The sequence below is a fragment of the Heliangelus exortis genome, chromosome 20 (assembly GCF_036169615.1).
Source record: "Heliangelus exortis chromosome 20, bHelExo1.hap1, whole genome shotgun sequence".
Classification (NCBI taxonomy): Eukaryota; Metazoa; Chordata; class Aves; order Apodiformes; family Trochilidae; genus Heliangelus; species Heliangelus exortis.
This window is the reverse complement of record NC_092441.1, coordinates 4,696,198-4,712,910: the sequence shown is the minus strand read 5'-3', so window position 1 is coordinate 4,712,910 and position 16,713 is coordinate 4,696,198. Positions and strand designations below refer to the sequence as shown.

At 38.7% G+C, this 16,713-nt stretch overlaps 1 protein-coding gene across 5 annotated transcripts in view; it reads left to right on the top strand.

The window, feature by feature from the left end:
* The window catches only part of STXBP4 (syntaxin binding protein 4), a 58,942-nt gene extending 44,469 nt beyond the window's left edge, over window positions 1-14,473 (top strand). For 4 of the 5 annotated variants that reach the window (XM_071764369.1, XM_071764367.1, XM_071764366.1 and 1 more), the window contains one exon: window positions 11,762-14,473. In XM_071764369.1, coding sequence (XP_071620470.1) covers window positions 11,762-11,873 — 112 coding nt within the window. In that variant the 3' untranslated portion in view covers window positions 11,874-14,473. Of the gene's footprint in view, window positions 1-443; window positions 3,215-11,761 lie in introns of those variants that run through there. The other variant, XM_071764370.1, reaches the window with a different exon arrangement.
* Window positions 14,474-16,713: the final 2,240 nt, after the last annotated feature.

Genomic DNA, 16,713 nt, shown 5'->3' with positions numbered 1-16,713 from the left:
TTCTGGGTAAAAATAGGTCAGATATCTGTTAATATAGTGCAAATTAATTCATAGAATAGGTATATTATTATTCCTCTAAATGATTGAGACAACTGATGACAACAGATGATCCATCTGTATCCCATATATGTCATGAATCATTGTTTAATTAATAGCTCATTCTTCTCCCTCCTGGAATTTGCATAATGTTTAATTCTTATAGGTGCCAGGAAGATGCTGTTTTGCAGGTGGGCTTCCACAGTCTCCTAAAAGACAGGAATAAATCTTTGCAGTGAGAGAAAATTACTTTTATCCCAAATACTTATTAGGAAGTCAGGTACATAACAGTGAAGGTTATGTATTAGCTAGCAACAAAAAGCAGGACCTTTTTTTTTTTTTTCTTGATTCCCTTGGTGCCTTGAGCTAGATGTATTAAAACAAATATGTTGTGGTTTTTTCTGCAGACATTTCCAAACACACTGTAGGTGATACTGCATTCCAGATCTAATAAGAGCAGCTTCCTTTACAAACAGATGTAGGTTACTATGTAAGTTTTATTTAATTTTTTAAAAATGTAGAAAAATAACCTAGGAAATGAAAGTGAATTAAAAGCCACTTTCATAAAATAATGTACATTTTATGTATATAATGCAAGAGCAACTATTAAAACAGAGCCCTGTCCCCTTGCCTCCATCAGTTGATAGAGGGAGATATTTTGGGACAGCTGGAAAGGTGTAAGGTGGATGCTGGGGTCTGTCCTGGGTAAAACCTTGCAGTACTCTAGGTTTATACCAGCAGAATTGGAAACTGACTTGAAGATGGTATTATCTAGCAATAATAGCAAATAAAAATTACCTGCAGAAGAAATCTCTCATACTTCAACCCCTCCCCTCCTTTTTTTTTTTTCTGGCTTTGTTCCTCTGCTTCTCCTACAAGTGCTTCTCTTGATGACTCAGCAGAGAGCCAGATTTGCTGACTATGTGCAAACAATCTCTTTTAAGTCCTACTCTTGGATGCTGAACTAGTGCAGATGTGACAGTAAGATGCATATTAACAGCAGCAGAATGTCAGCTACTCTGGGTGGTAGAAGCCTAATTTGCAGAAAACATCAGCTGTTTTACATGTTATCTCCACTTGCTGAAACAGCAGATTTGAACTGAGGAGTTCACATGAAAAAGCTTTTTCAGGAACTTTTGCCTATCTGATCTTTGATTGATAAAGATTCATTAATGTTCTTTCCTCTTCTTAAAGAGCTCCTAGCATTGCAGTCTTAGTGCCCCAGGTTTTCCATCACTGGTGCCTTCTGTAAGGTGTCCTACAGAGTTGTGCATGTCAGGCTTTGTGGCAGACAAGGAGAATCTGTCCCTTTTCATTGCAGAGAAAGGTATGAAATCACCCCTCATGACCACTGCTAAAAAACTTCTGTTCTTCTGAATGGAGCCACCACACTGAAATGGTGCTAAGAGCTCTTCATGCAGTTCATTAGAATAAAATTCACTGAGCATTGCAGCAAGACATTGTGATAATTCATATTTAATTTTGACTATTTCCTTAATTATTTTTCATTACTGTTTCCAGATGCCATTGCAGAGCATAAGCCAGGCTTTCTGCAGGCTTGAAAAATCAAACCTGTTTCTATACTTTGTAATGTGTATGAAATCAGTCTGAGAAAGTTAACTATTTAGAACAAGGAGCAAATCTACTTTGTAGATTTCACAGTAGAGGTTTCAAGATGAAAATTCTACCCAACACAGAAAATATCCTTTTCTAAGAGGCACTGAGTTTGAGGTGCATCTTATCAGATGATCCTTTTCAGGAGGATTTAATCTAATTGTTTAAATGGGGATTAGCAGAATAGTTGATACTTTACAGCCCTGGTATTAATACTGTAACCTTCTTGTTCCCTTTGGCTGTGAATTTGAATCCTTTCATTCTCTGGTGTTTAGAAGAGCTAAAGTCATGAGCAGCTTGAGTATTTCAATGCTAGCCTGCTTACAGGTATCCAAACAGATAAGAAAACATAATTCCTGCAGTGTAGACACAACTAAACTTATTTTATATGTGAATTGTCAGGTTTTTTATTGTGCAGTTAGGCTCTGAGGCTCTATAGAAGCTGCAGTGGCTCTCTTTAAATCCACAGCAGTTTTACAATATGCCAAGAACAATCAAACTATTATTTTAATTAGTAGTTCCCTTCAGTTCCAGCGTGCTTTATTGGGCCATCAATTAGCTGTCCATAAATCTGTAAATTATAAATCTAATGCAGTAAACACCCCAGAATGGAATCTTAATAGCACATAAGCTTGAGACAGCTTGCTGTGAAATTTCCATAAATATCTCTGAAGGGGGTGTAGCAATATGAAATGCATGAGAAATCAGAGTTTAAAAGAAGAAAACCAGCTGGCTTGTGTTACCCACTAAAGTGAAACCCACTTATGTGAATAACTGACATGAATAAAACATTTACATGGCTATATTCCTAAAGGGCTGAGCAGCTTGTTCAACCTACCAGGGAAAGTTGTATTTTGTCCATGAATCCTCACCTTAAGACAATTTTGGAAATCACCTCTTTTATTCAGGAAATCATTTCAGTCTCAGTAAACTTTGTTCCCATTGCTTCCTGTCTGTAGCATACATGGGTGAGAAGAGAACCTCCATTTTCTTTATAACTGCCTTTTAAGTAGACTTTGACTTAGATATCCACCTCCCCCTCAAGTTTTCTCTTCTCTAGAATGTACAAACCCAATTCCTTCAACATTTCTTTATGTGCCAAGTTCTCCAACCCTCTAATCATCTTGGTGACCCCCCAGTGGATCCTCTCCAATTTTTCCATTGTCTGTCTTGAGCTTGAAGGACCAGTGTACTGAAAAAACCCCACATAACTAGGCAAAGAAGTTAGATATTAACTTTATTTATTAGATGATTAAGGCTGTTCTTGTCTTGTGAGAAATCCAATTGCTGATTGCCTAATAGAAATTCCTGTCCAAAAATAGAAATTTTACCTCTAAATCCCAAAAACATATAGGGGATGAATCCTCACAAAGTATCACCTATATCCAGGTGTGTAGCTGTGAACTTACTGGTTAGCTGGGAGGAATTATGATGGGAAAAGTTTTGTAGGTAAAAGAAGGTTCCTCTTGTTCACTTTTAAAGCTTGGTGTGGCTATTTGTCCATCAGTGTGGTTCAGGTATAGCACTGAAGGAATTTCCAAAGTGTTATAACCACTGTGAGACTGTTTCACTTTTGTTGTATTCTCTGTCATTAAAGTCCTCACAGAGGTCACAGCACTGCAAAGAGGAAGATATTTTCTTCTATCATTGAATGGGTTTTGTGAATTAGGATCTTCTGGGTTTGATTTTTAAAGAAGTGGAAGAGTCTGTGCATAACTTTACCCTCCCAGTGAATTATCCTAGATGGAAATTAATGCATGTGCACTGGTGGTTTAGAATCACACAGGAACAGTATAAAAAACTGTAGCTGGGACACTTTTTTTTTTTTCTCCTAGAAAACTCATTATAGTTAATCTCTTCCATCCTCCTACTATGTTCACCTTTAACATATGGCAGCTCTGTATCATGAGACTGTCACCTAAATTTAGGTAGGGCCTTGCTATTCTCCCTCCCACTTCTGCCCACTCCTTGCATATGTATATGGTTTGTAAGGACCAGCTGCAAATTTTCCCTGTAAACACTGTTCTTGTAGCTTTTTAACAAGACAAGGTTCCAACTATTGCACACTATTTTCCTCAAGAACATTTATCTTACATTTCTTTCATAAAAATTAATTTAAAGCTTCCCAAATATTTTAATATTTTGGGGTCTTTTTGTATATATACTTATATATTTTATAAGACTGTTCTGTTTGGTTTTGTTTGGGAAGGAGCCATCATTACTTTTACTGAAAGCTGGGCATTCACAGAATCTGTTTATGATTTTATGGCTGATTTAAGAATAGCAAAGAATGTGTGCTAGATGAACTTCTGAGTATAAACATCAGTGGTTTATAGCACTACAGCTAAAGGTATAATCACTAACAGATAATAAATCACTTTTGATTTTACTCAGTGCATGCAAAGCTGAAAAAATGAAGCTGTTCCTTTGATAAGTTTGCTTTCTGTGTTTTTACTGCATTATAAAGGAAGGGCCCAAAACCCAGTGTACTGAGGTGTCCATTCCAGTATGTTCTAGAACATAGCAATATACTGGTTATCTGCAGGTTGTCTGAGTAGTGGTTGGAATGTCCCTTTCTAGAAGAAATCAAGTTCAATAAAATTCAAATCCTAGCTCATCTGGAAATTAACATGTTTGTATCAGTGAGCCCATAGGCATAAACTAATTAAAAGTGTGATCTGCTGTACTGAACATGCAGCTGAAATACCCCCAGATTGAATCCAGCTCTGCTCCCAAGTCCCTGCATAGCAGGAGGAAGGCAAGTTAGCTGCACTAAAATCATCAGTTATCAAAAATATCATTGTAGGTGTCCCCATTTTAATAACTTGGATGTTTTGTGAGTAGGAATGGGTATTTTGAGCTCAAGCAAAGATGCAATTACTTTACAGGTCTTCAAACTGGACCTTTCCTATTTTACATGTCACTCAAAAATAGAGGTTTCTTTTTAAAATGTTTCTTCTACTGTCATCCTCAAGTCCTTCTGTCTGTAAATGGAGGAAAGAATAGTTACAGAGTTACAAGCAGTTGCAGTTAATTAAATAAAACATGCTCAGCACTAGCCAAGTGCTGTTATTACTACTTTCTAATGTATAATGATCCAAAGCTCTCTGCATCCTACTGCTCAGCATCAGTTCAAACACTTCCAAGTGTAACTTTATAAATTTGGGTAATCCTAACCCTTTTCTTTTTGATTTCTGGATACCCAGCTTAAAACATTGCAGAGAACTTTGATTTTCACAAAGTGTTAATCCCTTTAAAACAATCTGCTGTGTCTCAGGTTGGTCCCTAGGAATAAATACATCCTGAGGGAACAGGCTCCTGAAAACTCTGCTCCCTGTTGTTCTTTCCTAACAGTCACTGCTGAATGGAGAAAGCAATGATTTAGTGCAAGACATTTTGCTAACTTAAAAATTCATGAAGGCTTAGAGGTAGCTGGTCTAAGGTGAAACCACAAGGTAATTTCTAAGGATTAGAAATGGTTTATTGCCAGATATTTTAAACAAAGGGAATTTAGTTTCTCTGATTTTTCACTGAAATCATTTGCATGACTGTGAGGAAAATGACCTCAGATGTAAAACTAACAAAGTTGGAACTGGATTTTATAACATGAGCTTGTAATACAAGAATGTTAAGATCTTAAGCTGCTTTTGGTTGGTTGGCAACTTTTTTTCCTGAGAGGTTGTTTTTTAATATCAAGAACCAAAATGGAGAAACAGTCTTTCAGCCTCCACAGATACTGTCCATGTTCATATAAGGCAGCTGTTAAAATCACTTCTATGAGAAATTACATTAAGCTGAAATAATTTTTTTGCTCGAGACCTACAAATCCCACTGGAATCAGTGTGGTGATTTTTGTTACCACTGCTGAGTGATTTAACTCTTACACCAAAGTGATCAAATGTCTAATTCTCACCTTTCTAGTTACTTCTATGGGTAAGGCTGGAAGTGTTTTAGACTCCAGCTAAATTTCCCTTTGTTAGGGCAGGATTTGGTATTTGTGGAATAAGCCACATGCAGCACTCTGTACCATCAGTTCTCCTGAAATCTCCCTGGGGTTTGGGAGAGCCATCAGAAGCAGAACTATGCACAATGAGGTTTTTTTTTAGTAAGTGTTTCATCTGAAGCCTAAGCCTTCATTTAGGCTTGGATTTATTGTAGTACACACTTAGTTTAAACAGAAGACAGTAGCATGCCCTGGGCTGCAGCTGAAAAAAAATGAGATCTTGGCTTAGTGAGCAACCAGGCTGTGCAGTTCTGTACAAAACTAAACCTGCTGATCCTGATGTTCTGATGAATTTGCAAGTAAACTGCACAAGAATTTTTATGATGTTTGCTTGCAGAGACAGGATTATGAGTAACTGTGCATATTAACCCAGCACTTCTAGAGTAATAGCAGTTGGCTGATGCTGAGGTGAGACACACCTCAGGTAGTGCTTAAAAACTGTGAAAAGTTTGCATAACCTGTCACTCAAACCTTTGGGCTTATTCAGCCTGGCCTCAGATCATACCATTATTTTCATTTTATAGTGGGCCATTTGTTTATTGCTGACAATTCTTAATTATATTGCACACTCTTTGGCTATATAAATCTTCCTAGTGATAAATGCTTTCTGGAACTGTTCATAGATTTGTCTTGGTAGACAAGTGTTTAATCAAGGAATAAAGAGCAAGACTCTCTTCTGGGGTTTCACTTTTTATCTCTCAACCTTTTAATTAATACTCAAGCAAAATCTGCAATCCCTGAGGGAAATACAAGAGTCATTTATGTTGCCTTAGGACACAGTTCCATGAGGTAACAAGTGCTCTCAATCTAGTAGGGCTGATAAAAGTCAAGGTCAGTGCCATCTCCCAGGACCTGCCCAGTGTCTCCTGTGTGTTGCTTTTGAAATGTTGCCTTGAAAAAAGGGTCTGGTTGTCCACAAAATTAAAATGCTTTAGTCACAGTTAAGAACAAGTTATTCCCTGCACATCCTACCAGCTTTTCCTCTTCCAAATAGCATAGCATAGTTATAGCATTGGTGTTGAAGTAACAAGGAATGAGGAACAAGTTTAAATTCGTAAGGGACCCCAGCAAAGTGTTGTTAAAAGCACTGGCTGTTGAAAGCTGAGAAACAGCTCTGCTCCCCAAAATCATGCAGTCCTAAATAAAATCAGGAATGCATCACAAAACGTGTCAGGTGCAGCACCAGGAACTGCACATGATATTTGATCTACTTGAGCAGGCTGTAAAGTGATTTGCAGATGGTTTGAGTGCAACAGAATGAGTTTATTTCCAGGATTTAGACCATCCTGTGGACAAAGTCTTATTGTACAGTATTTCTCTCAATGCCACAATCATGGGAGCAGACTGGCCTGTAACTCAAAGCTTTGTGATTATCATCACCTTATGACCACAAGTTGTTAAATGGCTTTAGGACTAAGAGCTCTGGTGTTCCCTGAGATACTCCATTGCCACCTGCTGGCATGAGGAAGGGTAATTTTGTGTGACCCTACCAAGAATGGATCTGCAAGGTGCTTGGTGCAAACTAGGGCTGCTCCGTTTTTGTTCAGGATCTATTTTTGATGATGTGTTTTCTTATCCAGTGTTTCAGAAGTTGCTTAAGAAATGTTGATCATGGCCCAGGAATGCAAGTTCAAGAGGTATGAGTGAGATAGAGGTGAAAGAGCTGGGAACCTTCTCAAAGGTGCAAGATTTAGGACAGTGAATTTTAAAGAGAAAAAGGATCCTTGCAAAGCAAAAGGCTGTTCCAAGTACAAAGGGAACAGAAAGGCCCAGGAACAAAAGACAAAGGCAGTAATTAAAACAAATTTTGCAAAGCTGTGTGTAGTCCAGCAAAGAGCTACAGAGACAGATTCTGTGAAAGAGCAAGCAAGGAAGATGATATAACCTCTAGATGAAGGATTAAGTTTCAGGGTCCTCATTCAGTGGTATTGTTCTCCATTTTCCTGTTGCTCTGGCCCTCATTAGCCTCCAAACCACCACTGCATGGGGGCTGCATAGTAGTGTGAAACAAAGGAAGGCAAAGTCCCCCATAGAGCCACTCATCTGGCAGATGGCATAGAGGACTCTTTCCTCAGTGACTCCAGAACTTCCCACTGGGATATGAATTTAAGTCTGAAAACTTAAAAAGCACACTACAGAGTGGTTCTGGGTAGTACAGAGTGTGTCTCCTTCCAACCCATTGCATCTACATCTAGCAGGGATACTTTTTTTTTTTTCTTTTTTCTTTTTTTTTAATGTTTTCAATAACAACAGTGAAAGTACTAAAGGTTAAAGCTTTCAGAGTGTGCAGCTGCCTGGTTGTCAGCAGTGCTACACTGCAGCACAAGTTTGCAAAAATTATCAGTCATCCACAGACAGATAAAAGCTCCATGGAGCAATGGACTCTGTAGCTGAGCATTAGTGAATTCTATAGGGCTAGTGAAGTTTTGGGAATCAAAATGTAAGATAAGAAAGGTTAAAAGTTTAGCTTTGGATTAAATGGATTAGGCTACTGGGTTTGTTTAGGGGAGGTTTAGATTTCCTCACCCAAAGGGTTGTCAGGCCCTGGCAATCAGCATCCCCAGAAGGACTTAAAAGCCCTGGAGGTGTGCTGCTGAGGGACATGGTTTAGTGGTGGATTTGGCAGTGCTGGGTTAACGTTGGACTTTGGATAATGTTTGGACTCAAACAAAACCATCCTATCATCCTAAGATCATTTAGGGAGGAAAATAAAACTTCAGTTTTGTGTAATTCCATGTGAGCTGAGTTCTGCTTTCACGTTCATCTTCTTCACTACTGCTCTATTTGGTGGAGCAGCACAGGGTTCACACGAGGCCAGAATTTGTCTTTCCAGTTCAGATACATCTATTTGGCCATGAATAATGGGCACTAGGAGTGTTTGGCTGATTAATTCTTAAGGCTGCATCTTGTCTGCTGAACAGATCTCAAACAATGGGTCTTGCACAAGGCTGCTCCTTTTAAAGCTAAATAACCCTGGTGCACTGGAAGAATTCAGTAGGTGTTGGGAATGTCATCCCGTGTCAAAATGGGGAAAAAAAAATAAAACAACTTCAAAGAATACCCATGACTACTTTGTAGCTCAGCATCCTGCACAGTGACCCACAGCAGCTGGATTGTCTGTGAGACTCTGCATGATTCCCTGTTATGGTCCTGAGTTCAGTCCTAGCTGGAAAATTCAAGGTGAAAAGCATGTCTTGATACTGCTCAAATTCTAACAAAGCACACATTTTTTCATTAGTTTTTCTTTGAATTATTCTTTTCTTAAAAGATTGTATTAAGTTCTCATTTTAAAAGAGATGATTTTCCATGCCATGAAGTAAGACCCATAAGGGAGGTAATTATAATGGTATTTTAAATAATATGCTACCATTTCTTGCCAAAAAATCCCTGTGTTCACATGTTTTGTTTTTCCAATTTCTAAAATTCGTTCAGCAATTTACTAATGTTAAAAAGACAGAATAAGCTACTGACACATTTCCATATCAAATGTTTCTGTTTTCTAACAATAACTTTGGCTACCCTCTGATGGCAATGACTTGTTTGAAAATCTAAAAATCTTTAAATATTGCTAATTGCTCCAAAAATGTGAAATTAATCTTCTCAACAGGAACACTTGTGAATGGAAAACGTTTTACATTTAGAATTTGTAATTCTGGCTTTCCAAACATGCCTTTAATATTCTAAACAGTTTCACCAGTTAAATAAAACCTAGAGGTAGATTTGAATTCCCTCTCACTTTTATTGCTGGCACACAAATCAGAGAGGATGTATCTCTAATACAAGAATGTTCTGCAGACCAGTAAATCTGGGATTATCTCTTCGGACTGATTATGTCAAAGCTCTTTAGCCACACCACTTTTGGAGAGCTAAAAATAAATAGGAGAGGGGTTTATACATTTGTTCTGTGCCTAAATAATCTGTGCATATTGTGTGAGGCTGTCTCCAATGGGAGACCTGGTATCTGAACCTAATGTTTATTTTTAAAAGTCTTTTTCCAAGCAAGGATTTTGGCAAAGAGTTTTTTAAAAGCTGTCTTACTGGAAGTGTTTGTGGGTTTAAGTCTAGGGCAAGTTTAAAAGAACTGAGTTGAAATCAGAAGCATTTACAGCAGAGCAAAATTTGGCTCCATATATTTTGGAAATGGATGAAAACTAATTCTCTCCTTTATCACTGGTGATTAAGCAATATTATGCCATTGAATACAGAAAATTGTAATCCTGATTTCAATGTCAGTTCTTCACAATTAAAGGTCAGAAGTTTTGTGTTTCAGAAGTTCTTGCAGCAGTTAGCACAAAGATGGAAATGCTTCATTTGCCTCCTCCTAAAGTTATGTGGGAGGAAAATCTTCTAAAAAATAAACACTTAACAAAGAATTTTTTCAGTTGGTTACATCAAAGACCCATGAATGCTTTGCCACATAACTCTTCTACTCCTGTGCAGTTTCTCCCATTTCACAGGATTGATCCTGCATGCTCATGAGAAAACAGAGCTGAGAATTCAGATACCCAGCAGGTCAAGGCATGGGCAAGTCAAATGGGCAAAAAGGAAATTTTAAATTAATTTTGTTCTTATTTAAAATCAGTAATGATTTGATAAGAACAGGCAACATCAACACTTCAAGATTTCTTGCCTGCAATACTATTTTGACTGGCAGGGCTGGAATGGATGGAATCCAGTTCATTGGTCCTTACTCAGGCACTCCAGGTCCATTGAAGTGGTGGCTAAATTCACAAACTACCTGTTCAGAAAGAGGTTAATCTAGTTAAGATCAAAATGTGATTTCCATTGGCCTTCATATTTCTCTCTTGGTGAACAGTGGTGGTGTCCCCATCATATCCAACCTATTCTGAGTTCAGTGTATTTAAATAAAAGGTGTGAACAGAAGGCAGGATCCTAGCATAGAGCTCACTGGAAACATGATCCCCATGCCCATAACTGAGTGCAGTGGAACACAGATTTATATTCCTACCTTAACACAGCAGTTTCCATTATCAGGTATTCAAGAGAACATTCTTAAAGACAGAAGGACAAAATGTGGGGGTTTTAATTTAATTAAAGGCAGTGGACCTGACAGGTGAGTAGAGGCATGGCCTGTAGGCACACTGCATGTTAGGAGCTGTGAGAAGAGCTGTTTGTCTTTTATGGTGTATGCTGGATGTACAGTATTTTCCAACTAGTTCTTGCAATGAACTTACATTTCAAAACTCATCTTTGCACTGACTTGACTGTAAAAACTGTGAATTTATTAGCAAGATTTTTTTTTTAAGTGAAAAGAAGCTGTTTCCTTTACCAAGAACACATTATCCCAGAAGGCAGAAGAGGCTGTGTCTTGCCCACACACAGTATGGCCAGCATGTGTGCCACCATTCAGGAGCTGTGCAGCATTCTCACCCACAAACAGGAAACTTATTCCATGTACCTGGCCTTACCAAGCCTTGATCAGGTTCTTTCCATTCACATAGAATCTTATAAAAAACTATAAAGCAGCTTAGGCTGCAATTCAAATCTAAGGTTTAAGCCTTAAAAAATAGCACCCACTCCCTTTTATTACATGTTTAACAGCCATGGAAGTGCATCTAGAATTTGGTCTTGAGAACATGTCAAGATCATTTTTTGATTTATTCACCAGCCTTTTACTGGAAGAAGAGGAATGGCTGATGCTAGAATATTAGTTCATGTTCTAACAAACTGAGCATGTTTCTATTCTGTGACTCCTTGTTTGGTCGACTTCCTCTTGACCTCTTGACCACTGCCTCAGCTTTTAACTGGTATGATGGAAATGTTAATTCCTTGCTAGTTTGATGGAGTTTTGTAAGATTTTGCTAGTCTGGGATATACACCACTGCTGGGTTGGTTGTCTGCAGCTCCATTAACAGGAGATGCCACCAGTTTGTGTCAGGAGTCTCTTGAGACCTTCAGTCCAGGTTTTGTCTCCCAGAAGACTCCACATTTTGTTTCCAACACCTCAATAGTTAGCAAGAAAAAGAGAATTCTGTATTTGAAAAGTGGTGTAACTATACTGCAACTCCAGCCTCCATCTGCTATTTCTTGTTTTGAGATTGCCAAATCTCTTTTGGGCTCCTAATAGCATTTCTTGTTCCTTTTTAGCCACGTGACCCAGACAACATCATGGATCCACCCTGTAACAAGTGCACTCAGCTTGCTTTGCTCTGAGGATGAAGAAGATGGAATCAGAGATCTTCCTGGGTCCAAGAGCTGAGGATATTTGTTGGCAGAAAGTATTTTGCCCAGTTTCTGTACAGTAGTGAGAAGATGCACCCTTTTAAATCTCTAGACTTTCTAGTCCATGTCATAGTACCTGATGATGTTTTCCCCTTCAGGTCTGAGGAAGTTCTGCCAATCTTAGGTAGGTTTATAGATGCTGCAAAAGATGCAGGTGTTGCACAAGTCTCCCTTCAGTTCTTATTCTGTTTCAGTGCAGGGATCAGACCTATCCAGCCTTTTTCTGACTTCTCTACTGGCATAACTTCACTGACCTGGAGTGAATTTGTCACAGCTTTGACCACCATGAGAGCTAAGGTTGGGCCATTGTTTGTAATTTCCCATGGTAGATTCCAGGTAGTTGTTGATGGAAGGATGCAAGGTGAGGCTTTTCCTTCTTTTAACCAGTGCTGGTGAGTATAATGTAGATACCTTTTCTTTAACTACTGAAAATTTTTACTTTTTGAGGAAGAAATTTGCAAATAAGTTTTGCTAACAGAAATTTAACAATTTATTACAAGTATTAGAGCCCTGATGACTTTTTTTTTAAAAATGCTTCTTAAGATTTGTGATTGGGCTTTGAGAAAAATGAGTCTGTTGTCAAGTAAAAAGAAACAGCTTTTATAGAGGACAGCATATTCAGTCAACAATATGAGGCAAGAATGAAAATAATTCCACTTTTTTACTAAACCAATATGTACAAGCATCAAATATTTCAGTGGAAGCTGTGAAGTTTCAAGTACAATGAAACCTGTGAAACCACCTCCAGGATCAGCAGAAATCAGTCACCTCCTCATAGTTGGTCTTTAAGTAGAACAAAATCATTTTTGTGATGATTTAAAGAGGATAAAGAATATGATGGAGAGTGCCAGTGGAAGCTATGAAGAGGTTTCACTGTACCTCAGTAGCCCAGGATATTTTCAGTCTCATTATTCACAGCACAGCATATGATTCAGCTGTGTCAAATACATGATTCTATGATTTTTTTTTTTTCTGGAGAGTCTTCATATGTGTGTCTATGTGTATAATACACAGAGTAGATGTTGCCTAGTGAATGAAAGAATGAAAGACCTGAAACTCTGCAGAAGCACTGATGAATATGTTGAAGGAAAACCCTTTCTCTGTCCTTTAGCTCAGGGAGGAGAACAGGATTGTAGCAGTGTGAGGAAGGCACAGAGCTGTGCCAGGTCAGGCACACTGTAGCTCTTGATCCTTTTGGATCAAAAATAATATACCTTTTTTTTTTTTTTTTTTTTTTTTTTTTTAAATCCAGGTCTCTTTGAATAGCCCTGCAGCAGTCTGAGCAGTCTGCTGCATTTGGACTGTCAGCTGCAGAGTACTTCACTAAGTGTTCTTCCTGGAGAAACAAAGTGCAGCTCACAAAAGAGTTTTCTGCAGGCTTTGCCTGGGAGTAGATGTCAGGATGTATTGAATAAGCAAATAGGAAAAAATTGGTTTGTAGTTTTAACTAGGTCAGAACCAAATTATCCATGAACCTACACAGGTGATGTGGATTAGGAAGAAGAGCTTTCTCAGCAGACCCAGTGTAACTTTCTAAGAAAAGTTCTCATAGCAATAGCACACAAATGCTTTAGCCACATTTTGCTCCTATGGCTCCTATATGTTTCACAGCCTCCTTTATGTTCTTAGAGAACACAATATGAAAGGACAGAGCATGTGCTTCAGTTTCAGGGTCAGACACTGTAGAAGCAGTTTTATTTAAATCCCTTCTCTGAAAATGGCATAGATGTAGAGGATGTTCTGAATCCCTTGCAATATTTCCTGTTGCCCTGGTAGTCATTTGGATGTTTCACAACAGGAGCTTTCAGTTCATACTTCCATGCTCTCCAGACTGCACCTAAATTCCAGATTTCCAATTCTCTTCAAGAGAGGTTTGAATCTCCACTTGACCCTTGCAGTCCTGATTTATGTCTCGGTGACACCAAGCTGGGTGCTTCAAACAGGAGGAGCTATTTAGGGACAGAGACTCTGGATCAGGAGCAGAGAATTTCCAGAGACCTCAGAGCAGTTCAAAGCTGTCCCGTTGGCTCAGCTGGAGGGGCACAGCTCTGCACAAAGGGCTGGGGAGAGGGTGGGGATCTGGGGCTCTGAGCAGGGGATGCCCATGGGAGGGGGAGAGCTGGAGACAAAGTGTTGGCCTTCTGCCTGCTCTGCTTGCTGCCTCCACCCACAGCTGAGAGCATTTCAGAAACTTGGAGACTGTTTCTCCCTTTCTCTTATACATTTGCCTAGAAATTAAAGATGTTAGAAATAGCTCTCTGCCTCTCTCTAGCTTTTTCTTACCTCTTCAGATAATCCACTCATTCAAAGTCTCCATTATTGAGCCTACATTTTTGTACCTATAATCTCCAAATGTTCTAATCTATTTTTGTACACTTGCATACTTGTTTCCTTGGTTATTTCTCTCTATCTCGTCTCTTCCTTTCTGTGAAATAGTTTGTGAAATTATTTTGATTAAGCTGAACTGTGTATATTGAGAAAGTGGTTCTAGAATAACTTAAAATAATTTGTAAAGAGCAGTAAGCAATTTTTCATTTTTATTCCAGAATAAAAAAAATAGTGGAAAAGAAATGAAAATGCATTTTGTATCCTTTAAAATAATGCAATGCAGTTTTATAAGGGAATGGCCATGGAGCAATAAATGATCCCTGTACCTCGATTTATTTTGCATGTAAAGCTGACATTGTGAGAAATGCTGTTTTGGTACACACTGGTGTTAATCTTTACCTGAATACTTAAACCACTCTGCCCTTCAAGGCCTGCAAATATTTCAGTAAGTGTCAAAACATCACATTCCCTCATCAAAGCAAACACAATAATTACACAAATTAACACAAATACCTGTGCAGGCATATTGGGTCCTCAGCTTTGAAGGTGATAAATAACTTGCTTGTAACACTCCTCAGTGTCTCAGTAACTTAGATGGTGGTGCCAGCCTCACATTATAAAGATAAGGACACACACATATGTGAGCTGGCCATTCCATAAATACTCCTTAAATATTCATACTGTAGTCAGGTTCTGCTCCCATATAATGGCTGCACTGTAGTTTTCTATGGTGAAATCTATAGAAAAGATAGAGCTATTATGCAAGCAACTACATAAAGCCTCTATAGATTTTTATGATTAATTTGGGAGGTGGGGTGTGTTGATCTGTCCCATGCAGCCTTCACCATCTATACCAATGTTGCTCGTGTTGGGCTGTTTTATCAACCTGAAACAAATGGTTTGGCTGATTTCTTTAAGTCTCTTTCTGACAGACAGGAGGCTGTCCTTTGGTATCAAGTTAAGGCAAAAAAGTCCTAAAAGAAAAAGGATTCTTGCTGTGGAACTGACCAAGCTGTGCGGGACTGACAAGCAGGAAAGTCTCCTCTGAAGGTCAGCAAGTACTGTTCAGTTTGGCTTGTGAAATCTTCACTTTCCCAGGAACTGCTGAGATTCTTAATGCTCAGCTGAAGAAACTCCCTGGGAGCTACTCAGAAACCTTAATGCTTACACCAAAATTCAGTATTTTGTATAGTTCTAGTTTAAATCAGGAACAAAACTTCAATTCTGCTCAGGAGCCTTTGTTGACTTCTGTGCTTCTGGTCTTCATAAGAAGAAGACCCACAGCACCCTGCTCCAAGGAGCATCAGCTTGAGCTTCACCTGTGCCAAGCTGCCCAGCCACACCACTGCAGAGCCACCTGACAGCTCTGGCTCTGGGACCAGCCCTGCAAAGATGTTGAGCAGCTTAAAGACATTGCTGGAGTTAATGGGAATTAGGCACCTAACCTACTTAGGTGCTGCTATAAATGCTGCTGGGCATGTTTAGGTACCTAAATACCTTAGTAAATCTTTCCCCTTACTGCATGCAATGATAGGGCACCAAAAATCAATGAGTAAAGCCTAACCTTTGTCCTCTGTAACTAGATTTGCCTTTCCCTAGGGATTGTTTTCATGGAGTAACCAGATATCTCACAGGTTGTAACATCCAGATTCTGTTCATATTTCTGGTGGTTTGATTATTTATTGCTCATTCTAACTTTTTTCCCTAAACTGTAGCTGGTGTTGCCATGGATTTAATAGGTTGGTTTTCATAACATTCTCTCAAGGTAAGTTATTTTACTACGAGGTATAATATTAAATGCTTTTCCTGCAAAGTTGTGATGAGTTTTGCATCATTCATCACTAAGTGACATGGATGAAAAAATGGAATGACTTAAAATCTGTCACAAATAGAGCCTCATATTTCCAAATACTAGGATGAGAAGTTGAAATCTGATGACTAATGCAATTTTGTCCTCATATTATGGTATGAGGAATGAAGTCTAATCCAAACTAGTTAAAGCTGCTCATTTAAAGAGCACATATGGGGAGATGGGAAGGGGGGGAAGAGGGAAAGGTTTCTCCCTTTTGCTCATAGTTATGTCTTGGAAAGCTACTGTGTCCCCTGCCAATTCTGTCCCTGAAGCCATAAGGTCATGTTCAGTCTGTATACAGTAAGGATCTCTATGGACAGCTTCCATGAGTAGCTCAGCTCAGAGATGTAGAGGGTTAACTCCTTTCTAAGGGTATTTTCTTGCATTAGTGCACATATGTCATCTACATTCAGCTATTTTCAGCATACCAGGAAGGACAATGGATCTGTTCAGTAGTTCCAAGTCACTAGAGACACAGAATTTAGCCCAGCATCTTCTCCAAAACATGCATCAGCTTTGTTCTTCCTTCAAGTTCTGAAGGATATTGATGTACTGAAATATTGAACTGCAACTCTAGAATGCCTTATTATTCACTGGGGGCTGCAAATGAGGTAGTTTGCCAAAATGATCACTCATC